At 43.4% G+C, this 26939-nt stretch overlaps 1 protein-coding gene across 1 annotated transcript in view; it reads left to right on the top strand.

The window, feature by feature from the left end:
• The window catches only part of LOC139552164 (high affinity cAMP-specific and IBMX-insensitive 3',5'-cyclic phosphodiesterase 8B-like), an 81055-nt gene extending 58262 nt beyond the window's left edge, over nucleotides 1-22793 (top strand). The window contains exons 11-22 of the mRNA XM_071363609.1: nucleotides 1569-1608; nucleotides 1870-1947; nucleotides 2981-3057; nucleotides 4408-4572; nucleotides 5813-5870; nucleotides 6574-6703; nucleotides 6900-7098; nucleotides 10781-10998; nucleotides 11499-11637; nucleotides 15247-15414; nucleotides 17815-17944; nucleotides 19041-22793. Of these exons, the coding sequence (XP_071219710.1) occupies nucleotides 1569-1608; nucleotides 1870-1947; nucleotides 2981-3057; nucleotides 4408-4572; nucleotides 5813-5870; nucleotides 6574-6703; nucleotides 6900-7098; nucleotides 10781-10998; nucleotides 11499-11637; nucleotides 15247-15414; nucleotides 17815-17944; nucleotides 19041-19150 (1512 nt within the window). The 3' untranslated portion in view covers nucleotides 19151-22793. The remainder of the gene's footprint in view (nucleotides 1-1568; nucleotides 1609-1869; nucleotides 1948-2980; nucleotides 3058-4407; nucleotides 4573-5812; nucleotides 5871-6573; nucleotides 6704-6899; nucleotides 7099-10780; nucleotides 10999-11498; nucleotides 11638-15246; nucleotides 15415-17814; nucleotides 17945-19040) is intronic.
• Nucleotides 22794-26939: the final 4146 nt, after the last annotated feature.

Genomic DNA, 26939 nt, shown 5'->3' with positions numbered 1-26939 from the left:
GTTTCTGACCGTTTGAGCAGACACATGCACATTTGTGGCCTGCTGGAGGTCATTTTGCAGGGCGCTGGCAGTGCACCTCCTTGCACAAAGGCGGAGGTAGCGGTCCTGCTGCTGGGTTGTTGCCCTCCTACGGCCTCTACCACGTCTCCTGATGTACTGGCCTGTCTCCTGGTAGCGCCTCCATGCTCTGGACACTACGCTGACAGACACAGCAAACCTTTTTGCCACAGCTCGCATTGATGTGCCATCCTGGATGAACTGCACTACCTGAGCCACTTGTGTGGGTTGTAGACTCCGTCTCATGCTACCACTAGAGTGAGAGCACCGCCAGCATTCAAAAGTGACCAAAACATCAGCCAGGAAGCATAGGAACTGAGAAGTGGTCTGTGGTCACCACCTGCAGAATCACTCCTTTTTTGGGGGTGTCTTGCTAATTGCCTATAATTTCCACCTTTTGTCTATTCCATTTGCACAACAGCATGTGAAATGTATTGTCAATCAGTGTTGCTTCCTAAGTGGACAGTTTGATTTCACAGAAGTGTGATTGACTTGGAGTTACATTGTGTTGTTTAAGTGTTCCCTTTATTTTTTTGAGCAGTGTATATATATATATATTTGTTTTTGATGACACTTCAAGGGGTCTTAAAGATCAAAATCAAATAGCAAAATGATCCTTGATATGACATTTTTAAAACAATTCCTTCTTAAAACAATTCCTTCTTAAACAATTCCTTGTTGCTTAGTAGTTTAGTTATCCTAACCTGTAATTTACTTAACCTGCTACTGGGGCCGAAGGAACCGTTGATAACAGTGGAGCCCGACCAAATCAGATAGACCGACCTCATTATATTTTCTGATGTGACCTTCCAGTGACTTTGAGCTCACAAAAGGAAACAATATTTTCGAGTCGTAATTGTTTGTGTTGTGTTGTGCCTTTTTCTATTGCATTTGACAAGCGTTTAATTACATTTCTTGCACATAAACTCAGCAAAAAAAAGAAACGTCACCCCTCCCCACCTACCCTCACCCTTCCTCCTCCTCCTCACCTCATCTCCCCTTACACCTCTCCCCTCATCCTCCTTACAGCCCATCAGCTCCCCCACCCGTCTTCACCTCACCTCACCTCACTTCTCATCCTGTGCCAGCTGGCAAATAGAAATCAATGGCTGTGGAAACAGTAAGGACCTATATTGACTGACACCTTCCCAAACATGAACCCAGCTGAACCCTACATGCGTCAGGCCTATAGATTGACCCTCCTGTGTGCAGTAATGTGTAGATCTATGGGCGCAGTAGTTGGGTAATGTTGAGTCCATGTTGAGACTGTCTTATTAGTATGTTATATGCGCTCACTGCAAGAGAGGAAAACTCACAGCAGCCTGACAGACCGGCGGGTCGAAAGATTGCACAATAAAACTGCAGGAGGAACTCTTTCTTACAAAACGCCAGCCAGATCTACTAATGCACTCATGCTCTGTCTCTCTCTCTCTCTCTCTCTCTCGCCCTCTCTCTCTGTCTGTGATATGGTCCATATCAAACTGCATTTCTCCTGTTATTGTCTGTCTCAGGTCCATAAGATCAACAAAGATGGCGAACATTCCCAGTCAGGTAAGCTACACTCCCTCTCTCTTTAATCTTTTAATTCATCATAAAGCCACGGATGTAACTTTCGGGGACTTGTTTTGTGAGACAAAATCCCTGAACCCCCCTCCGTCACGTAAGGATTTCAGACAACTTATCTCAACTGCAAAGTTGAACACTGAACCCTCATAGGCGACGAGAAGTGAGGCCGTTGTCTATCTTTAAGAAATTGTCTCAGTCCTAATCTGGGTCATATCGTCCGTCATCCTGATTTCTTTCTCTTCCCAGAGAGCCATTCCCTGCGTCACAGAGACAGGAGGAAAGAGTCGGTTGATACCAGGTCAATCAGCTCACGTGGCAGTGATGGTGAGTGTGTATGATCACCAGGGTACTGTGCGTGCGTCTGTGAGAAATGGTAAGAGAACACTGAGTGGGGGATCTCAATGGAGATAGGGGAAGACAAATATAGAGACAAGAATTTAAATTTTTTGGGTCATTTAGCAGAGGCTCTCTACTGGTCCCCCTCCCCTGCGAATTGAACCCACAACCCGGGCGTTGCGAGCCACCAACTAAGCCACACAGGACCTAAGGAGAAGGACACAGAGAGAGGGGGAAGATAGAGAGAGGAAGGAGGTAAAGAGAAAGGGGGATGAGGAGAGCGAACAAAATGAGTCAGATTACAGTACATTATGGAAGGCAGTTGAGCTGTTGGCCTCTGATGGCATCCCCCTCACTATGACGCAGCTGCTGCTATTTTCATTCGCTGGGCTGAAGTGGTGCTTCTCTTGTCCTCCAACTTCTCTCTCTCTCTTACTCTCTCTTTCTCTCTCTCGTCTGAATTGACGAGGGGAGTCCATAACAGCAGACAAAGGATATCAAGGATCTGGAAAGATTCTGAATGGTGCAAGGGTCTAAGATCTCTCCCAACGTGTTCTCTAATCTCAGAAAACATTTCAGAAAAAGATTCAGTGTCATTATCCTCGCAAGAGGAGGGTGCTAGACTATTGAAAACAGGAGTGCCAATCATTTTGAACCTATTTTTTTTTCAATTGTTTTTATTATTATTTCTTTGTCTGAGCAATTGTATTTGTATAAAATAATATAATTTCCCAATTTTTGGGGAGTGTACAATATAGCTCACTGTTTATATAATTAATTTTATACAGTCTTTTTTGCTCGTATTTATCAAGGGTGCCAATAATTTTGGACCCAACTGTACATAACACATCATTGTACAGAGCAGCCTGCCACCACAGGCCCAGTGGTCTGATGTGCTACGTCCGTCATACATGATTCAGTTCACAAGCTCATATAATATCAACTAGAATGAAATGTTTGACTGGAAGACGAGTATGTTATAGTACTGTAGTCCTGATAACTTATGTCTTGTTGTCTCCAGCACCCAGTCTGCAAAACCGCAGGTACTCATCTGTAGCCAGAATCCACTCAATGACCATAGAGGCCCCCATCACCAAGGTACAGTGCACACAGACGCCACACACTCACACACACACACACATTATCCTCGTGGGGACCTAAAATTCATTTCCATTCAAAGTCCTATTTTCCCTAGCCCCTAACCCTAACCCTTACTTACCCTTAACATAACCATAAGTTTAACCCTAATCCTAAACTTAACACGTAACCCTAATCCAAACTCTAAACCTAACCACTAAACCATTACCTTAACAGTAATTTTAACCCTAAACCTAACCCTAAACCTAACCCTTAAGCTGAAAATAACCTTTGTCCTCATAGGGACATGTCCCCACGAGGGAGAATTGTCCTTGTTTTACTATCCTTGTGGGGAATTTGGGGGATTTTAGGTCGCCACAAGGATAGAAGAACCATCAACCCACACACACACAGACACATTCTCCTCTCCTTTCCCACTCTGTGCTCCTTCCAAACCAATAGAGGATGTTCCTAGAACCATACCTGACACTCCCTGAAGCTAGCGCGAGGATGAAGACCTATCAGAGGCCCTCTCAACCACAGAAAGACCACATCACATGGCGAAGATCTGGGACACAACAATTGTGGTTTGAAGTTCCCATATTGTTGGGACATAACTTCTAGCCGACCAAACTGACAATTGATGGTTCTCAGAATGTCACAGGAATGTTCCCGGAATAGTGCTCTGAGAATCCGATGGAAAGTTCTCCAAACGGTGTTCTCTGAACATTTGCAAACATTCTTGGAATGTTATGCAATTTCAAGCTGTTTACAGTTCTGTGGCCAGTGAAACTCGAAGTCTGTCCATCTGACTGAACAGTGTCCAATAAACCTGATTGGCAAGCATCAGCCTTGATTACAACGTCAGGTTTGCCCTGAAGATTCTAATGATTGTGACAACAGAGTTGAAAGATCTGTCAGTCTAATCTGACTCTTGTGCCAGTCTGAATTTTAAATAAAAATCTAATTCACTGACGAGAGTTCAACAGGAATGGATGGTGATTTGATGGGATAGGTGAAGGCCTTATTTAATTGCACAGATCTGGGATCAGCCTATGACTGAAAGCCTCTCCAGAGACCAGAGTGTAACTCTAGGCTTTATGATGTTCCTATCTTCTCTGACTAGCTGCTTTATTTGTCTATTTGGTTCCCGACAGGATTTCTATGGCATCACATGCAGAGCTCCCTGAAACAGGCTCAAAGAAAGACACTTTCTGTCTGATGAGTGACGTTTCCCTCAGTGCTGTGTGTGTGTGTGTGTGTGTGTGTGTGTGTGTGTGTGTGTGTGTGTGTGTGTGTGTGTGTGTGTGTGTGTGTGTGTGTGTGTGTGTTAAATAAAATGTAACTGTGTGCTACATCTCCCTCCTCCAGGTGATCAACATCATCAACGCGGCCCAGGAGTCCAGTCCGGTGTCCGTAGCGGAGGCGCTGGACCGGGTCCTGGAGATCCTGAGGACCACAGAGCTCTACTCTCCTCAGCTGGCCTCCAAGGAGGACGACCCACACACCAACGACCTTGTAGGGGGGCTCATGAGCGTGAGTTAGGGGCTACAGACACGCTCTCACACACACACACACACACACACACACGCACACACACACACACACACACACACACACACACACAAACATACTTACACACACACACACGTACACACACATTCCTTCACAGGCCCAATTTAATCAAAGTCTGGAACCAGTTTTTAGGATACATGAAAAATAGAAAATTCCCACACCATGTAAAAGCATGTTTAATTTTGTGAAAATTGTTTTGTAAACAGTGTTTTTTATTGAGCACATTAATCAAAATGTGCATTCTTGGGGGGTTCGAGGGTGGGGGGGGGGTTTGTCCCGGAAACTCCTGGCTGCAGGTTTTGATTGAATAGGGCTCAGGTTAAGTTGGAGTTAGGAATGTGATTCCTCCTGGGTCAAGGCTTCAGACTGGACAATGGCTACAAACATAGCTTTATTTACAACAGGATTCACACAATTCAATATCATTTAAAAGGGTTATAAGAAAATGTAAATTATTTTAGATTGGTCCACAACATTTGAAGTGGTTGGGTGCCATTCGTCCAGTCTCACACAGGCAGACAGACAGAGACCCACTATGACACACACACACACACACACACACACACACACACACACACACACACACACACACACACACACACACACACACACACACACACACACACACACACACACACACACACACACACACACACACACACACACACTGAGATCCATTAAACATCCATTACATTCACAGTGATCAACGTCCTGAAACAGAGAGTTATAGACTGTTTGTTGTACAGGGAATTTAACTCTCCTCACCTCTCCTCTCCTCACCTCTCCTCATAATCTCTCCTCACCTCTCCTCTCCTCACCTCTCCTCATAATCTCTCCTCACCTCTCCTCACCTCTCCTCATAATCTCTCCTCACCTCTCCTCTCCTCATCTCTCCTCACCTCTCCTCTCTTCACCTCTCCTTTCTCCACTCTCCTCTCTTTACTTCTCCTCACCTCACCTCTCTTCACCTCTCCTCACCTCTCCTCTCTTCATCTCCCCTCACCTCTCCTCAACTCCCCTCCCCTCCTATTCTCACAAACACAATACTCAAACGCAAGAGTTCCTGAGTTATGTGGGATATGTCTCGTTGGGTGAATTAGAATGCTGAAGTCATTGTACAATGTCAAATATGTTGTTATTAGCCAGATTTGCGATATACAGTACCAAAAGAGAGTGATTTGTCGTCTTTTTCCTTCTGCAGGACGGCTTACGGAGACTGTCTGGCAACGAGTATGTCTTCTCCAAAAGTACTTTTCCAAGTAAGCACCAGTCTGTTTCCTCATAAAACATCACATAAATATGATATTTATTCATTATCCTACCAGAATACGACTGCTACTTACATCTAGGACCCTGGGGTTCACTCTAACCACACAAACTGAGTCTAATAATGTGTCGTTTTAGTGGTATATTTGTGTTGCATAATGTATTTTTTTTCATGAAATGTAATTACACTGGAACCGTTCACAGTACTACACGTGATGGGGGACATTTAGTGTATGGACCTCTGTCTGTCTGCAGAGTGATGGAAAATACAAAATGTCTCAGATCGTTTATTTAATCAGTTGGAGTCTAGTCCATCGGCAGTCATTGCGTAATCCACTTCTATTAGTTTAAGTCGCGATGGGAGAGATAATTACGTAATTACGTCTTCTTTCTGAGAAATGGAAAAGGGCACTGCTGAGAAGTCCAGAAAAGTCCTCTCCTGCTAATCTTTAGGAAGCAGCATGTGCTTTTTGCCCCTTGCATTTCTTAATAGACCTTAGTAGACTTCTTAGTAGACCTGTATTTGACCCTTTACCATGAGGCAGTGTTGCTAAGTAACTTAGGCATACAGCTGAGGACTAAATTGGAAATTGTTGTTGTTGCGTATTGCTGTCAAATGTCCCAAATGCAATCAATCAATTAATCAATGCTTGTGCATGCGCGTGAATGAATGGGTGCGTGCGTGTGTGTCTACAGATTTGAGCCAGAGTCAGCTGGCCATCCCAGTAACGCTGAATGACATCCCTCCGGCCATCGCTGAGATGCTGGATGGCGAAGACCAATGGGAGTTTAACATCCTGGAGCTGGAAGCTGTCACCTGTAAGAGGTACAGAGAGACAGAGAGACAGAGAGACAGAGAGAGAGAGAGAGAGAGAGAGAGAGAGAGAGAGAGAGAGAGAGAGAGAGAGAGAGAGAGAGAGAGAGAGAGAGAGAGAGAGAGAGAGAGACCAATACAGAAGGGACTTGAACAAACACCCTATCACTCATCTATCTCCCCTGTCCTCTCTCTGTCATCCCCGCAGACCTCTGACCTACCTGGGCTTGAAGATCTTTGCTCGGTTCGGGGTGTGTGAGTTCCTGAGCTGCAGTGAGGCTACGCTACGCTGCTGGCTCCAGGTCATAGAGGCTAATTACCACGCCTCCAACTCCTACCACAACTCCACCCACGCCGCTGACGTCCTCCACGCTACAGCCTACTTCCTACGCAAGGAGAAGGTCAAGGTAGGCCAAACACACACACACACACAGAGATAAAGACTCTCCTCAGAGGCCTGATGAAGACCTTTCGGTCACACCTGCAATATGCTATGGAAGGATACAACAGTGCACTGTACCTAGAGATTGGTTGGATGTGCACACGTAAACTACTTTCACAAGTGAAAGGACTACTGACACCAGCTAGCTTGAATGTATCAGCGCAACATTACCACGGCCTGACATCTCAGTGTGTTGACTGATAAGTTGATCTATGTAATTCCCTGCCATGTGTTTTCAACAGCGTGTAGAGTATCAGTTTGCTTTGCTTGGCAGGAGATTAATGTATGTCAGTGACCAGTGAGAGTTGGAGTGGGGCTGTTTTTATTGTTTTCATATTGGACTCAGTCAATACGTGTTTTGCCTTGAGGGCATTGAGATCCTAATACATTGCCTTTCTTTTCTCCCCGCTTCTCCCCTCCAATAAATATCTCCTCTTCTTGTCATAAAGTGAACATTTGCTAGTGATTATTATTATTAGTTGTGCTCGCATTGCGTGCATTTTTTAGGTATTATTCCTTTGTTGAGTATGAGGTTATGCTGAGAGAGAGCTTACACAGTATTTATAGCTTATGCACGATCTCAGACAATTGGGCATGAGTAATCGAGCACTCAAACGGGCGTCCAAACTTGATCTTTAACAAGAGATCGAAATGTTTTCTTGAAGACAACGTTCGTTTGCTTTGACTCTAGTGTTCCATTTGTACATGTGCATTTGCGGTGCACAACAAAAAAAGAAACCAAGCCAAGCGTCACACAGTTCTTCTCACTAAATCCCCTTTCCCCTCCGTGTCTCAATCACTCAATTGCGTCCCGACCGCTGCCTCTACACACGCGTGCTGAGTGCGCAAACAAGCTTCCATTAGGCCTACAGATGTAAATGCCTATAAAAGTGTATCCAACTGATGGGATACACAAGCTACACTCCTTGCCAAATGATGACAGATTTATCACAAATTCAAAATGGACTGGTTGTCTGAAATAGGGAAATATGTGTTCTAACAACGAACGCTGCAGTTTTGGAATAATTGCTTCCCGTCTATTTTCCGGCTTAGGCTACTTTGCGAACTGCTAGTGCCATTTAGTATTGGTTAGTTTAGGCTATAACCAGAGATTGCAGTATTTCTATTACATGTATTTGAAATACGTATTTTGAATTTCACTGGACTGAACTACACTTCAACGTATTTTCTGTTTTGTATGAACAATGAACAATTGCAAAGCATGCTGAGTATATTCTAATGAGCTCCACCCCAAAACAAGGCCAATAATACCCAGTGTGCTTTGCAGTTCATTTTGACATGTTCCTTTTCACATATACATTTACATTTTTATCCAGTGACTTGCCCAACTAAGGTAGATAAACTACATATCATAGTCATAGCAAGAACAACTTTTTTGTAACTGTTATTGAGAATGTTGTTGCAGTCCTGTATTTTTATTAAATACATTGATCTTTATGGTATTTTGTCATTGTATTTTGTCGAAAATATGCAAAAACATTGGTTTAATCAAGACAAAGAGTGTATTTTCATCAGAATCATTAAGCATAGGCCTACTCACCAAACTGATGCCATGGCTGTAACTCATCACCGTGCAGTGTTCAATGTGGAATTGTGAATCCATTTTAGAAAATTCCAAAGAACAGGCAGAATAAACTAAATTGAACGTCTGTACATAAAATAAGACATTTTGGTTTGTAACCTGAAAATGTTTTCTTTTAACTCACCAAATTCGGCCCCGTTTCAAATTATCACTCTTTGAAAATAACTGTTCCAGACACGAGATGCGCATCACTTCGCACTGGCATAAAATAGTTGTCTTAACTGGTATAAGGGCTCGGGAAATAGGAGCGTCTTGTCTGCTAAATTAACAAAACAGTGCTATGCCAAAGCAAGCTTTTTGAAGATTGTGTTCCACAATATAATCAGTTTATGTTACTTTAACCAGGCAAGTCAGTTAAGAAAAAATTCTTATTTTCAATGACAGCCTAGGAACAGTGGGTTAACTGCCTTGTTCAGGGGCAGAACGACAGATTTGTACCTGATCAGCTCGAGGATTCGATCTAGCAACCTTTCGGTTACTGGCCCAACACTCTAACCACTAGGCGACCTGCCGGTTGCAATAAATTCATCTTAAATGGCACTTGTTTTTTTATTGACTGAATATATACAGGGACATTTTGCAATTAGTATTTGTTATCTGTAATGGTTATGATAAATTATGCATTGTTGCGCACTGTTGGCATATACAGCGCCTTCAGAAAGTACTCAGACCCCTTGACTTCGCCCACATTCTGTTACATTACAGTCTTATTCTAAAATTCATTAAATAAAACATGTTCCTCATCAATCTACACACAATACCCCATAATGACAAATTGAAAACAGGTTTCTAGAAATGTTTGCAAATAGAAAAACCTTATTTACGTAATTATTCAGACCCTTTGCTATGAGACTCGAAATTGAGCTCAGGTCCATCCTGTTTCCATTGTTCATCCTTGAGATGATCCTTGAGATGTGGTAAATTCAATTGATTGGACATGATTTGGAAAGGCACACACCTGTCTATATAAGGTCCCACAGTTGACAGTGCATGTCAGAGCAAAAACCAAGCCACGAGGTCGAAGGAATTATCCGTAGATCTCCGAGACGGGATTGTGTCGAGGCACAGATCTGGGGAAGGACACCAAAACATTTCTGCAGCATTGAAGGTCACCAAGAACCCAGTGGTTTCCATCATTCTTAAATGGAAAAGTTTGGAACCACCAAGACTCTTCCTAGAGTTGGCCACCCGGCCAAACTGAGCAATCGAGGGAGAAGGGCATTGGTCAGGGAAGTGACCAAGAACCCAATGGTCACTCTGACAGAGCTCCAGTGTTCCTCTGTGGAGATGGTAGAATCTTCCAGAAGGACAACCATCTCTGCAGTACCCCACCAATCAGGCCTTTATGGTAAAGTGGCCAGATGGAAGCCACTTCTCAGTAAAAGGCACGTGACAGCCCACTTGGAGTTTGCCAAAAGGCACCTAAAGACTCTCAGACCATGAGAAACAATATTCTCTGGTCTGATGAAACCAAGATTGAACTCTTTGGCATGAATGCCAAGCGTCATGTCTGGAGGAAACCTGGCACCATTCCTACGGTGAAGCATGGTGGTAGCAGCATCATGCTGTGGGGAAAGATAAACGGAGAAAAGTACAGAGAGATCCTTGATGAAAACCTGCTCCAGAGCGCTCAGGACCTCAGACTGGGGCGAAGTTTCAACTTCCAACAGGACAACAACCCTAAGCACACAGCCAAGACAACGCAGGAGTGATCTCTGAATGTCCTTGAGTGGCCCAGCCAGAGCCCGGATTTGAACCCGATCGAACATCTCTGGAGAGACCTGAAAATAGCTGTGCAGCGACACTCCCCATCCAACCTGACAGAGCTTGAGAGGAACCGCCGAGAAGAATGGGAGAAACTCCCCAAATACAGGTGTGCCAAGCTTGTAGCGTCACACCCAAGAAGACTTGAGGCTGTAATTGCTTCTTTTTTTCCAAGTACTCGAGCACTCCAAAACAAAGTGCCTTCAAAATGTCTAAAAATGTCAAATTTCGATTCCTTGTAGTTGAGTAACATTACTTCCTGGTTGTATCGTTTTCTCAGGGCAGTCTAGACCAACTGGACGAGGTGGCTGCATTGATCGCGGCAACGGTCCATGACGTGGACCACCCGGGGAGGACCAACAGCTTCCTGTGCAACGCAGGAAGTGAGCTGGCCATCCTGTACAATGACACAGCTGTGTTAGAGAGTCACCACGCCGCCCTCGCCTTCCAACTCACCGTCAGGGACAGCAAGAGCAACATCTTCAAGAACATCGACAGGTACAGTCACACAGAGCTTAGAGCAACATCTTCGAGAACATCGACAGCCTAGCCTAGTCCCATATCTGTTTGTGCTGTCTTCCATATGTTTGTGCTGTCTTGCAAACTCCTATGGGCAATGTCACCGGCATGACAATGAGCATAAGAGTTGGCAAGACAGCACAAACATATTCTGGGACCAGGCTAGAGTCACATAGAGTTTAGGAAAGTAAAAGGTGGTTTCCACATGAAGCTTAAAGTGTTTCTACAGTAGAATTGCTAACCAGAGGCCATGTCCTTGTCAGAAGAATGAATTGACATGCCTCTTCCTCTACGCCATAAGAGGGATCACGTAACCACTGGCGACAGATATGGAGCATGTTGGGTTATTACCCTGGAACAAATCATGTGATGTGATTCACTTCTAGATTTGTATGAACCTAGAACTTCTTGGAAAACATTGAGGACAGTTGATTATCCTGGTCCTGTAACCCGCCTCTCTTTGTGTGTGTTTATATTAGGACTCAGTTCCGGACATTGAGGCAGGCCATCATTGACATGGTGCTGGCTACAGAGATGACCCGCCATTTTGAACATGTCAACAAGTTTGCCAACAGCATCAACAAACCAATGGCTGCCATCGAGGAGTCCAGCTCAAATGTAAGACACAGACATCTCTGTGTATGTGTGTGTTTGTGTGTGTGTGCTAGCGTCCGTGTGCAGTTTATTAGTCATTAACATATGCTCATCGTGGTGTGGGAACGGAAAATACTAATATATATACGTATAAACTCAGCAAAAAAAGAAACGTCCTCTCACTGTCAACTGCATTTATTTTCAGCAAACTTAGCATGTGTAAATATTTGTATGAACATAACAAGATTCAACAACTGATACATAAACTGAACAAGTTACACAGACATGTGACTAACAGAAATGGAATAATGTGTCCCTGAACAAAGGGGGTGTCAAAATAAATCAAAAGTAACAGTCAGTATCTGGTGTGGCCACCAGCTGCATTAAGTACTGCAGTGCATCTCCTCCTCATGGACCGCTCCAGATTTGCCAGTTCTTGCTGTGAGATATTACCCCACTCTTCCACCAAGGCACCTGCAAGTTTCTGGACATTTCTGGGGGGAATGGCCCTAGCCCTCACCCTCCGATCCAACAGGTCCCAGACGTACTCAATGGGACTGAGATCCGACTCTTCGCTGGCCATGGCAGAACACTGACATTCCTGTCTTGCAGGAAATAACGCACAGAACGAGCAGTATGGCTGGTGGCATTGTCATGCTGGAGGGTCATGTCAGGATGAGCCTGCAGGAAGGGTACCACATGAGGGAGGAGGATGTCTTCCCTGTAACGCACAGCGTTGAGATTGCCTGCAATGACAACAAGCTCAGTCCGATGATGCTGTGACACACCAGACCATGATGGACCCTCCACCTCCAAATCGATCCCGCTCCAGAGTACAGGCCTCGGCGTAACGCTCATTCCTTCAACGATAAACGCGAATCCGACCATCACCCCTGGTGAGACAAAACCGCGACTCGTCAGTGAAGAGCACTTTTCGCCAGTCCTGTATGGTCCAGCGACGGTGGATTTGTGCCCATAGGCGACGTTGTTGCCGGTGATGTCTGGGGAGGACCTGCCTTACAACAGGCCTACATGTCCTCAGTCCAGCCTCTCTCAGCCTATTGTGGACAGTCTGAGCACTGATGGAAGGATTGTGCATTCCTGGTGTAACTCAGGTAGTGCTGCACCTGTCCTGCAGATGTGATGTTCGGATGTACCGATCCTGTGCAGGTGTTGTTACACGTGGTCTGCCACTGCGAGGATGATCAGCTGTCCGTCCTGTCTCCCTGTAGCACTGGCTTAGGCGTCTCACAGTACAGACATTGCAATTTATTGCCCTGGCCACATCTGCAGTCCTCATGCCTCCTTGCAGCATGCCTAAGGCACATTCACGCAGATGAGCAGGGACCCTGGGCATCTTTCTTTTTGTGTTTTTCAGAGTCAGTAGAAAGGCCTCTTTAGTGTCCTAAGTTTTCATAAATGTGACCTTAATTGCCTACCGTCTGTAAGTTGTTAATAACTTCTTATGGCTGCAGGGGCAGTATTGAGTATCTTGGATGAAAGGTGCACAGAGGTGCCCATAGTAAACTGCCTGCTCCTCAGTCCCAGTTGCTAATATATGCATATTATTATTAGTATTGTATAGAAAACACTCTGAAGTTTCAAAAACTGTTTGAATGATGTCTGTGAGTATAACAGAACTCATATGGCAGGCAAAAACCTGAGAAAAAATCCAAACAGGAAGTGGGAATTCTGAGGTTGGTCGATTTTCAACCAAGCCCCTATTGAATACACAGTGGGATATGGATGAGTTTGCACTTCCTACGGCTTCCACTAGATGTCAACAGTCTGTAGAACCTTGTCTGGTGCCTCTACTGTGAAGTGGGGCCGAAGGAGACAGGAATTAGTCAGGTCTATCATGACCTGACCATGCGCTGACCATGGGCGTTCACATGAGAGGGAGCTCTGTTCCATCGCACATCTGAAGTCAATGTAATTCTCCGGTTGGAACGTTACTGAAGATTTATGTTAAAAACATTCTAAAGATTGATTCAATACATCATTTGACATGTTTCTACTGACTGTTATGGAACTTTTTGACATTTCGTCTGCTTTTAGTGAACGCACTTCCTGACTTTGGATTTGTTTACCAAAGACGCTAACAAAAATAGCTATTTGGACATAAATGATGGACATTACCGAACAAAACAAACATTTCTTGTGGAAGTGGGAGTCCTGGGAGTGCATTCCGACGAAGATCAGCAAAGGTAAGTGAAGATATATAATGCTTTTTATGTGTTTTGTTGACTGCACAATTTGGCGGGTAACTGTATGGCTTCCTTTTGTGGCTGAACGCTGTTCTCAGATTATTGAATATTGTGCTTTTGCCGTAAAGCTTTTGAAATCTGACACAGCGGTTGCATTAAGAACAAGTGTATCTTTAATTCTATGTAAAACATGTATCTTTCATCAAAGTTTATGATGAGTATTTATGTTATTTGACGTGGCTCTCTGCAATTTCTCCGGATATTTTGGAGGCATTTCTGAACATGGCGCCAATGTAAACTGAGGTTTTTGGATATAAATATGAACTTTATCGAACAAAACATATATGTATTGTGTTACATGAAGTCCTATGAGTGTCATCTGATGAAGATCATCAAAGGTTAGTGATTAATTTTATCTCTATTTCTGCTTTTTGTGACTTCTGTCTTTGGCTGGAAAAATTACTGTGTTCATCTGTGATTTTGCGGTGACCTAACATAATCGTTTGTGGTGCTTTCACTGTAAAGCCTATTTGAAATCGGACACTTTGGTGGGATTAACAACAAGATTACCTTTAAAATGGTATAAAATACATGTATGTTTGAGTAATTTTAATTATGAGATTTCTGTTGTTTGAATTTGGCGCCCTGCACTTTCACTGGCTGTTGTCATATCATCCCGTTAACGGGATTGCAGCCATAAGAAGTTTTAACAATGCCTACACTGTATTTCTGATCAATCTGATGTTATTTTAATGGACCAAAAAAATGATTTTCTTTAAAAAAAAATGACATTTCTAAGTGACCCCAAACGTTTGAACGGTAGTGTATATATCATAAGCATTAATGAGAGAATGGGAATAACAGACTAAGTATTTTGACATTTATCAATGCACTGTCCTAGGTGGTGGATCATTCTTGACGCACGCGGCAAACTGTTGAGCGTGAAAAACCCAGCAGCTTTGCAGTTCTTGACACACTCAAACCAGTGTGCCTGGCACCTACTACCATACCCCGTTCAATGGCACTTCAATCTTTAGTCTTGCCCATTTACCCTCTGAATGGCACACATACACCATCCATGTCTCAATTGTCTAAAGACTCCACCCCTTCATCTACACTAATTGAAGTGGATTTAACAGGTGACATCGATAGGGGATCATAGGTTTCACCTGGATTCACCTGGTCTCTCTATGTCATGGAAAGAGCAGGTGTTCCTAATGTTTTGTACGTCAGTGTATATTCACACACACGGTCAGTTCCATGTAAAAGGACCCATGAGCACCACCATGTGAAGTTCATAGGAGCGTATCAAATGTAGTGTCAAATGAAAGCTAAGCGTCTATATGTGTGTCTGCGTGTGTGTTTGTGTCTCTGACCTTGTCTGTGTGCGTTTCTGACCTTGTCTGTGTGTGTTTCTCTGTAACAGAGTGAAGGCAGTGACAGCGAGGGCCCAGCCAGTATCAGGAACAGCCCAGAGAACCGGCTGCTGATCAAGAGGATGATGATCAAGTGTGCTGACGTGGCCAACCCCTGCAGACCCCTGGAGCTCTGCATAGAATGGGCTGGACGCATCTCCCAGGAGTACTTCGCACAGGTGAGTGGGCAGTGTGTATAAAAAGATTTCTATTAGAAATGGTTTTGGAGGCAGGTCGTAGTACTCCTAACCAAAACTTCAGCTAAAATCAGCTGTGTTCAGTGTGGTTTTAACCCGGCTCAACACTCTAAGAAAGGCGGGAGAGTATGTCATAGCAGCTTTGGCTTTTCTCCTGCTATAGGACAGTGTCTGCAGCTGGCCATCCTGACCTTAACAACTGTCTACTTAGCTATCTGTGTGCACCAATAGATCTGTTCCCTACCTTTTCTGCCTCTCTCTTTCTGCCTCTATCAGTCTGTCTGACCTTGTCTGTCTGTCTGTCTGTCTGTCTGGTGGTATACAGTGTGGGAAATGCATTTGTGTTGTCACATACAGATTTATTTTTTGTAATATATTTTAGATAAAAAACTGAGGACACTTGTGAAATATTTTAAATTGGCCAGATAATGTATTTTATTTATATATATATTTTTTTTAAATACATGCCAGATGTATTACAGAATGTATTTAAAATGTATATATAATCGTATGTAAAATGTAAATCACAATATATGTTAAATGCTTCAGAAAATGTATTGAATGTATTTCAAAAAAGACATAATTTTTACAAGTATTTATCGATATATTTGGTCATTATTATTTTTAAATGTAGTTGGAAATGGTTTGTTAAATATATTCCAACATGCATTTAAATGTATTTGTAAGAGATATATTTTTTTATTCAAATGTATGGCAAATAGCTCAAGACCCAAATGTGAAATGCACTGTCCTCAAATGACCCAAATTCAGAAGAAATAGTGTGTCATTATAAATGTTTACTCATAACTCGCGATCCACTGTTCACATGCTCAGGACCCACTTTGGGTCCCAACTATAGTTTATCAAACCCTGTTCTAATAGGCTGCGGCCGCTACAATATATTTTGGCAAAATGCATTTTTATTGTACTTAACACATACCAAAAGCATACTAAAAACACTAACATGCGTTTAAATGACTACAGAAATGACAACAAACATGATACATTATCAGTCATGTAGTGACTCCACGTCCTTCATTGTACATATGACAAATCAACAAACAAACTTTAGGAGAGCGTTCCAACCAACATCCAATGAGCAGAACTTAATATGTACTGGGTCATTCCACAAAATGAGTGTTAAGTAGAAATTGAGCACAATATGGAATTGTAAAAGCCTGTTATATGAAATGAAGTGCCCTTTAATATAGACCACAGGGAGAATTCATTAACTCTGATTTTCATTATGAAAAAAGACTTGACTTTGTGACTTAAAGGAAGATTTTAACCCACTAATCCCCAAAATGTCTCCAAGTGTTCACCATCGTTGTAAAGCCCTAGTTATTTTGTTGCTTTGACAAAGTTATTTATGAAGATGATTATTTATTTCATGTGATTAGTGATTCATTTATGTCTGTGCCTCATTTTAAGGTTCACCCTGTTACGTGAATTGAACTCTATTTATTTCTAAAAAACATTGAGCTTCTAACAGTCAAATCATTGTGTAAAGAAAGGTGAGCTGGTTCTACTCTTTTTGGCCATTTTCTGATTTTTTGTGTTGAAAAACTGAGCGGGTCGAGCATAACACGTCAACCCTGTTACCCTTAGATAGACAAGCTAGGAATGCTTTACCAACCGAAAAATGTGTGTGAATCTTACATTACATTGCCCCTCACTGTTGCACACAACAAGCTTCCATTCCCTGTCACAAGGGGATTCATGGCTGATTTAACTAGTAATTACCAGTTCGAGGGCCGTTCAAGTGGATTTTTCCCAGATGTGGTTATTTTGGTTATTTACGCAACATAACACCGCTAACCATCCACTCTAGAGCCATATAATACCACTCATTGGAAGCACAAGTCCTAGAACTACACTTTGACATATTGAGGGGCGTTGTAGGATGTATAGTTTTTGTTTAAATAATAACCATTTTTCATTATTTAATTAAGGTGAAGAGGCACTTACTTTTTTGAGATGGGAACACTTTTTTTAATGAAATTGAGCATGTGCTCTTCATGACAGAATGTGACATTTTTGTGAAATCCTTAGTTTACATTTTTTATTCACCATCACAATTTAAATGATATCACAGTTTTGGCTTGGTGGCCCAAAAAAAAACAATCTCCGTTAATCAATATGTAAAGTTTATTCATTTAAGAAGTCAAATTAGGAAACACATTGGCCACGCTGTAGACTAGATGTCATGCATTTCTGGAACATTGTCAGGTGTTACAACCATTTTAGCAAACATGCAAATGTATCCACAAGTATTTTGGAAAAATAAATCCGTATGTGGTGTGACTGTGTACATATATCTCTTGTATACTACAGTATGTGTGTGTGTGTTAACCTGTGTGTGAATCTATCCTTATATTTTAGACTGATGAGGAGAAGAGACAGGGTCTACCGGTGGTCATGCCTGTCTTTGACAGGAACACCTGTAGTATCCCCAAGTCTCAGATCTCCTTCATAGACTACTTCATCACAGACATGTTTGACGCTTGGGATGGTAAGAACACACACACACACACACACACACACACACACACACACACACACACACACACACACACACACACACACACACACACACACACACACACACACACACACACACACACACACACACACACACACACACACACACACACACACACACACACACACACACACACAGAGGACCCACAGGGAGGGGGGAGGAAATATGGAATAGAACTTTCCCATGCCTTCCCTCCTCTCTTCTCCTCCTCTCTTCTATTCCCTCCATCCCTGTAAAAGAGGTAGAGTCTTCCTTCTCACGTCACAGTGGAGCACAGTAGCCCAGAGGAAGGAGAGAGGGAGGGAGAAGGGGATGGGTCAAAAGAGGATAGTATACAGTTATTCCCCATTTCACCGTTCCCTCTGACATTGGGGTGTTGCCGGAGGTTACCCCCCTCCACCAGAGAAGGGAACACGTGTTTAAATTCAATAAAACTGATGATGTCACGGAAAAGTTCCTAGAGGCCACTGGGACAGGGTGGAGAAGCGGGGGGGTATCCGGGGGCCGGAGGGGTTAAGTCAAGACGCAGTGAAGCAGGACCTACTGTACACACACACACTAGCACAGACACACAAGTACACATAAAGTGCATACAAAAGCGCACACATTCACAGACGCACACGCAGAAGCACAAAGGCCGCGTTTAGACAGGCAGCCCAATTCGGATCTTTGGCTAATCAGATCAGCTGTGAAAAAGATCCGTTGTAAAAAGATCTGACGTGATTGGTCAAAAGACCAATTAGTGGAAAAAATATCAGAATTGGACTGCCTGTCTAAACGCAGCCTTTGTGCTTCAGTTTTGTAACACACACACACACACAAACACACACACACACACACACACACAATCATATCGCACATATGCACTCACACAGCAGGTTTTAATGAATCAGGGTCAGGGCTGGGCCATTGCCGGGTGGTTGCCAGGTCAGGCTCATGCAGAGGGGTAACAAATGAGTCGGAAACTAGGAAGTAAACAACACACACACACGCTGCCTGAGACCCAGTTGCCCCAGCTGTCATTTCCGCTGGCGTTAACCTCACACTCTCCTCTGCCCCCCCCCAGCCTTCGCCAGTCTACCTGGCCTCATGGAGCACCTGTCAGAGAACTACAAGTACTGGAAGGGTCTGGACGACATGAAGTGCAAGAGCCTGCGGCCGGCCCCTCCTCCGTGACCCCTCCATCCCTCCCTCTCTCTCCCCTTATCCTTCCATCCCTCCCTCTCACTGGGCTGGGGGAGACATCGAATGTAGCCCGGCGCTGGTATTAAGCCCCTCCCACGGTGATTCTACCCAGATCCACACACAATGGACTGTAGACCATTGTAGACCTCAAGAGTCTGTAGACCTCAGAGTCTGCAGCTTGGAGCCCTGAGAAGAGACCAGGGGACTGACATACTGGCTGACAAATGACACCCCAATTCCCCATATAGTGCTCTCCTTCTGTCCAGACATCTTTCCCATCCCTAGTTATCGGATGTTACTTCAAACTGATTTCAAACAGAGAATCATTACGATGCCCCATGGCAAATTTAGCATGGGGGGGGGCTCTGGTCATAAGTAGTGCACTACATAGCGAATAGGGGGACATTTGAGAATTGCCCACTGAGACTCTCCAGCCTCTTCAGACCCCTCTGTGGTTCCTCTTGGGCCCCTAATGTGACTCTACAGCCCTCCTGACAATCTATCCCAACCAACCGCACTTTAGCAGCTCAAAAAAAACGTGTTACTTTCTCACATCTTTTCATTTTTTCCCTGTGATGTTGTCTGTGTTCTATATCTGTTTCTTTTACCTCAGGCAAGTGTCTGCTGTTGTTTGTCGTACCTCTGGTTTCTGTCCGTCCTTGCTTAGTCCCTACGGTAGTGTGTGGTGATGTGGGAACCAAAGGTTTGCTGACACATGAATTCCTTCTCCTGTACCAGGAATAATAGAGGAGAGAGCACAGAACTAAAGTATGTAGAGAGAAACCTGTTCCCTGAATCACACACACACAGCCAACTTATAAAACTGTAACTTAGCTCTCCTTGTTCTCTCTCCAGATGGAAGTATTAGGTAATATTGAGCTCTGATATGCCCAGTTAGGCAGAGTAAAACAGAGGTGTGTGTGTGTGTGTGTGTGTGTGTGTGTGTGTGTGTGTGTGTGCGTGTGCGTGCGTGCGTGCGTGCGTGCGTGCGTGCGTATTTGGCAGCAGACCCAGAGCGGTCTGTGTTCGCTCCATACCTGGGAGGTTTACAGAGCAGAGTCCAGCTGAACTGACTGCTGTAATATCTCTCTCTACGGGGGAAAACCAGAGCTTTGCTTAGAAAGCCAGGCCTCACGGGCAGCTCGCCCACCACCATGCTCCCCCCTGGGGGTAGAACCAGCCCTCACTCTGCCCCCTCTGGAACTCAGCTCCAGGCATGGCTCTTAAAAGAGAACACTGGGGCTTAGTGGGAACAGCATTAGAACAGCATTAGAACAGTATTCTAACTCTATTAGCATCAAGTGGGGGAGAAAACAGCAGTATATATTAAGTACAGTTGATCTTTACAACTTAGAAGCCACAGCAGTGAATTATCTGAGCGACAGTAGGCTAGTGTACTGTTTTATGACAGCTTGCATTGAAGCTAGTCCTAATTCATTACTTTAAATGGGTCATAAAGTTCCAGTGAAACAGTACATTCATTTAAACATCGAAGGCACATTGAAGTGGACACACACTGTAGCTAATTGCAATCTCCAAATATGAAGGGAACAAATTAGCGTTGGCTAAGCAAAATACTATTCCAAAGCACAACTCTGTGATTTCTAACATTTCAGTTGTGCTGTGGTGTGCGGTGCAATAGTAGGAGTGCGTTTCATTTTCCAACTGCTTTTTGTCCCTCCTGCCTCCCCGTAATGTGTTGCTGGTCCGTTGTGAAGTAGCATGGTAGTGTGGTCTGAGCAGAGAGCCGCCTCACAAGAGCCTGATGAAACCACCATGGGACAGACAGCATGAAATACTCGGCTGGCCCTGGCTCGAATTACACCCTATTCCCTATGTAGTGCCCTACTTTTCGGACAGATATTTATGTGGTGAAAGACTGGCACACTTAGCTCTTGGGGCTTAACCAGTTGCATCTTAAATGCACTCGATTGCCTATATAGTGCACTACGTTTGACTACTTTTATCAAAAGTAGTGCACTATCAAGGGTATATGGGGTTATTTTAGATTGACCCTGTCTTTGGATCCTCTCTGGGAAAAGAGCACTTTCAGCTCCCAGCACACTCTACTGCTACCTGGTTCGGTTTGGCTCAGTTTTCAACTCTGGCTAGTCTGCTATTAAAATATGATTTCAAATGTCACTATAATAAAACATGCTGTCCATCCATTTCTTTCTCTTGTCGTCTAGAATCACATTACCGTGTAGTTGTCTCCCTCCAGTGGTTGGCAGTGGGGAATGCAGTTTCAGTTCGTTTCCTTGTGCAACAGCAGCGGCCATACAAGACAGGCTTAGTCAGAGGTGTTGTGAATGGGTGGTACGCTTTGAGTTTAAAGTATGTGTTTGCGTGTGCGTGTGTAAATTGAACCGACAAAATCAAAACTGGTGTACGTATTAAACCAAAGGCACAGTGATCTTCTTTAAGGTGCCTTACTTTGACCCTCTCCTCCAAAACAGGGTTCAGAGTTCACGCTTCAAATGGTTTGTTTGGCTTCATGTGGTTCGTTAGTGTTCGCGAGCAGCTGAACAAAGACACCGGACTAAGCCATAGAGTACTTAACCTTACTATTTTAACCTGTATTTTATTGTTCCAAATGGCACCATATTCCCTATGTAGGGACAAAGAAGTGTGCTATGTGGGAATAGGGTGTCATTTGATACTGGTGAATACTACAAGTATTATGGAGAGAAACTTGTGTTTGATAATGACTGTGTGCTAGTTTCAGAACATGGTAAGACAAATGCCTTAACTCACTCAGTCAAGGCTATGCTAGTTTCACTGCTATAGGACACTGTAAACTACCTAGCTTCTGCTGACGTAAACAACCCACTATCTAGTCTCCCATGGACTGTTTTCTATTGAGCCTAATCTATTTTCAATGAATTATGTTTTTGTTTGTTGTCAAGTGAGTTTTGGTCCGATCTGATGTGACACCCACGTGCTTGTCATCCTTTTCTTCGAACTCTCAAAGATGAACCGTTTCTGCCGCGAGAGCAGGGCGTGGCATCTACTGTGATGTCATTTTAACCAGGCTGTGGGTATGGAGAATGTGCCAATCCCTTTATTTTCTATTGTTTCCAAGCAGAACAACCAACAGATATTCTGCAAGCATTAATGTACATAAGCTTTATTTTGTGGTTAATGGCTGTGAAAAGGCAAACGTAAAATATTGTAGGAATGTTTTATGTCTTTTTGAAGGACTTGATGGTTTGATGCTTTAGTTGTGTATCATCCCACCGGGCAGAAACCGGTTGCATCAACGTTGTCTCCACATCATCAGATAGATTTTAAAAAGGTATGATGTTGAATCAACGTGGAAAACTGATTGGATTTGCAAAAAGTCATCAACGTAAGGGAATTATATTTGTATTTTTTTTAAACATTTTTTTTAACCTAAATTCAATGACATGGTGACATTAGTTTTTTTTTTTTTTCTCGTTGAATTCACTATAGTTGACGTCACAATCAAAGTGTAAATCCAAACTAGATGTTGAAATGACATCTGTGCCCAATGGTGGATATCATTTCAGTCTTTTCTGGCCTGTGTCAGAGGATGTCTTTTTTTGTTGTTGATTGTCGACACTTTATTTTAAAATGTATATGTGAGAAACAATAAAAGTATTTTAAAAATACAGTTGTGTCTTTAATTTGTGACATTCATTTGAGGCTTTAAAAAACAAGCCAGTGAGGGTTTACATATTGTTAAATTAAGCATACAGACATCTGGCAAATAAATGTGACCAACTTGAAGACGATGCAGGCTTTGAGGACATCAGATTAAATAAGGACATCAGATTAAAATTGGAGACTTGGAATGCACAGCATTTCAGTTGTAAAATCACTGAACCAACAGAGACAGTGATAGGATGATTACACTAGAAACCAACAACATAAGAACACTTATGGAAAATAAATACAATCCACCCCTCTTTAAAACCTTAACACCTGTTTCATTACATTATGGACATCATACATGCAAGGCATTTATCTTAATACGGATAATGAAAAAGGCAATACAAATCCAAAAGGACCAAAACAGTATTTTCCCCTTCCTTATAGGCGGGAGAGTGGGGTAAATTGAGCCACCCTTGTTTCTAGGAAGAGGTCATAATTGTATGGAGTCTGTGAAGGGAGAACCCACATGAAAAAAGTGGTAAGCAAGTTAGGTCCAAAAGATGGATGTTCACCAAGTCAAATGAATTTATTGTGTTAGAGGTTTCATGATTCTTGTATCTAAACCAAAGTAGATCATTGTAAGATTGTTCTATATGTCAGTTGGGGTATCTATAAGCTTCAATAAGGTCCTAGACCTAGCATGAAAGTGCATCCTTGTAGCTGTCTGTGTTAATAAAGTCTAAATGTTTGCCTTGGGGTAAGTTGAGCCAATGGCTAGTTGAGCAAATTGAAGTGCTTTCTTCCCCGGCACAATGCAAGACATTATCGCTGGGATATGAGGTAACAAAGGGGCCTGGCCTATGTTAAATGTTTTTGTTAGGTGTCTAGCCTGTCTTAAAAGACATGTAAAATTATTAAAAGACAAAAAAGTTATTGTGATTGTGTTGAATTCTGTTTGGGAAATAAAGACAGACATGGTTTTAAAAAGGTAATATTTAATTCAGTACAGAAATTTGTAGGCAGCTTAACTTACCTGTCCTGTGGCTCAACTACCCCATACCCAGGGTAAATTGTGCCAACAGACCACTTTTTGGGGGGACAAGTTATGTTTTCAAAACTGTCATGTTTACATGAAATGTGATTATTTCCAGAGATACAAAACATCCTGAAATATATGTAGATATCTTTGTTAGATTACAACGTCAGGTTTGACCTGAAGATTCTAATGATTGTGACAACAGAGTTGAAAGATCTGTCAGTCTAATCTGACTCTTGTGCCAGTCTGAGTTTTAAATAAAAAACGAATTCACTGACGAGAGTTCAACAGGAATGGATGGTGATTTGATGGGATAGGTGAAGGCCTTGTTTAATTGCACAGATCTGGGATCAGCCTATGACTGAAAGCCTCTCCAGAGACCAGAGTGTAACTCTAGGCTTTATGATGTTCCTATCTTCTCTGACTAGCTGCTTTATTTGTCTATTTGGTTCCCGACAGGATTTCTACGGCATCACATGCAGAGCTCCCTGAAACAGGCTCAAAGAAAGACACTTTCTGTCTGATGAGTGACGTTTCCCTCAGTGCTCTGTGTGTGTGTGTGTGTGTGTGTGTGTGTGTGTGTGTGTGTGTGTGTGTGTGTGTGTGTGTGTGTGTGTGTGTGTGTGTGTGTGTGTGTGTGTGTGTGTGTGTGTGTGTGTGTGTGTGTGTGTGTGTGTGTGTGTGTGTGTGTGTGTGTGTGTGTGTGTGTGTGTTGACTGATGAGAGCGCTTCAAGAAGGAGGCGTCACAGCTCAGAGTCCACAAGAAGGACTCTGAGCTGTGGTGAGGTGATGGATGAAAAGAACGAGAAAGAGAGGCAGAGAGAAATAAAGAGAGAAAGAGAGTGAGAGAGTCTACAGCCCAGGCTCAGAGGAGCGTTTCAATCCCCTTCAAAAGCCAGGAAACAGCTGTGTAGCATTAGTAGAAGCCTAGCGACGTCACTGCTGTAATCTGTCTCACAAAGACCCCCTCTGATCACACCACTCCACTGACATACACTGACTCCTGTACTGCACTGACTCACCTGAACTACACTGACTAACCTGAACTACACTGACTCCTGTACTGCACTGACTCACCTGAACTACACTGACTAACCTGAACTACACTGACTCCTGTACTGCACTGACTCACCTGAACTCCACTGACTAACCTGAACTACACTGACTCCTGTACTGCACTGACTCACCTGAACTACACTGACTAACCTGAACTACACTGACTCCTGTACTGCACTGACTCACCTGAACTCCACTGACTCACCTGAACTACACTGACTAACCTGAACTACACTGACTCCTGTACTGCACTGACTCACCTGAACTACACTGACTAACCTGAACTACACTGACTCCTGTACTGCACTGACTCACCTGAACTACACTGACTAACCTGAACTACACTGACTCACCTGAACTACACTGACTAACCTGAACTACACTGACTCCTGTACTGCACTGACTCACCTGAACTCCACTGACTCACCTGAACTACACTGACTAACCTGAACTACACTGACTCCTGTACTGCACTGACTCACCTGAACTCCACTGACTCACCTGAACTACACTGACTAACCTGAACTACACTGACTCCTGTACTGCACTGACTCACCTGAACTCCACTGACTAACCTGAACTACACTGACTCCTGTACTGCACTGACTCACCTGAACTACACTGACTCAAATCAAATCAAATTCTTCCTGCTCTAGTTCCGACAGTGCAGTAATATCTAACAAATTACACAACATATACCCAATACACACACATCTAAGTAGGAATGAATTAAGACTACATACACATGGACAGGTGATGTCAGAGCGGAACGGTCTAAAATACAGTAGAATAGTATAGAATACAGTATATACATATGAGATGAGTAATGCAAGATATGTAAACATTATTAAGTGAATGAGATACCGTAGAATAGTATAGAAAACAGTATATACATATGAGATGAGTAATGCAAGATATGTAAACATTATTAAGTGACTAAGATACCGTAGAATAGTATAGAATACAGTATATACATATGAGATGAGTAATGCAAGATATGTAAACATTATTAAGTGACTAAGATACCGTAGAATAGTATAGAATACAGTATATACATATGAGATGAGTAATGCCAGATATGTAAACATTATTAAAGTGACTAGTGTTCCATTCCTTAAAGTGGTCAGTGATTTCTAGTCTATGCCTATAGGCAGCAGCCTCTAACATGCTAGTGATGGCTGTTTAACAGTCTGATGGCCTTGAGATAGAAGCTGTTTTTCAGTCTCTCGGCCCCAGCTTTGATGCACCTGTACTGACCTTGCCTTCTGGATGACAATGGGGTGAACAGGCAGTGGCTCGAGTGGTTGATGTCCTTGATGATCTTTTTGGCCTTCCTGTGACATCGGGTGCTGTAGGTGTCCTAGAGGGCAGGTAGTTTGCCCCCGGTAATGCATTGGGCAGTCCACACCACCCTCTGGAGAGCCTTGCGGTTGCTGGCGGTGCATTTGCCGTACCAGGTGGTGATACAGCCCGACAGGATGCTTTCAATTGTGCATCTGTAAAAGTTTGTGAGGGTTTTAGGTGAAAAGTCAAATTTCTTTAGCCTCCTGAGGTTGAAGAGGTTCTGCTGCGCCTTCTTCACCACACTGTCTGTGTGGGTGGACCATTTCAGTTTGTCAAGGATGTGTACGCCAAGGAACTTGAAGCTTTCCACCTTCTCCACGGCAGTCCTGTCGATGCAGATAGGGGGGTGCACCCTCTGCTGTTTCAATCATCTCCACGATCATCTCCTTTGTTTTGGTGACGTTGAGTGAGAGGTTGTTTTCCAGGCACCACAATCGCAGAGACCTCACCTCCTCCCTGTAGGCTGTCTCGTCATCGTTGGTAATCAAGCCTACTACGGTTGTGTCTTCTGCAAACTTGATGATTGAGTTGGAGGCGTGCTTGGCTATGTAGTCATGGGTGAACAGGGAGTACAGGAGGGGGCTGAGCACACACCCCTGTGGGGCCCCAGTGTTGAGGATCAGCGGAGCTGAGGTGATGTTTCCTACCTTCACCACCTGGGGGCGGCCCGTCAGGAAGTCCAGGACCTACACTGACTCCTGTACTACACTGACTCCTGTGCTACACTG

Source organism: Salvelinus alpinus, chromosome 24 (genome assembly GCF_045679555.1).
Source record: "Salvelinus alpinus chromosome 24, SLU_Salpinus.1, whole genome shotgun sequence".
Lineage (NCBI taxonomy): Eukaryota > Metazoa > Chordata > Actinopteri > Salmoniformes > Salmonidae > Salvelinus > Salvelinus alpinus.
This window is presented reverse-complemented; position numbering and strand designations above follow the sequence as displayed.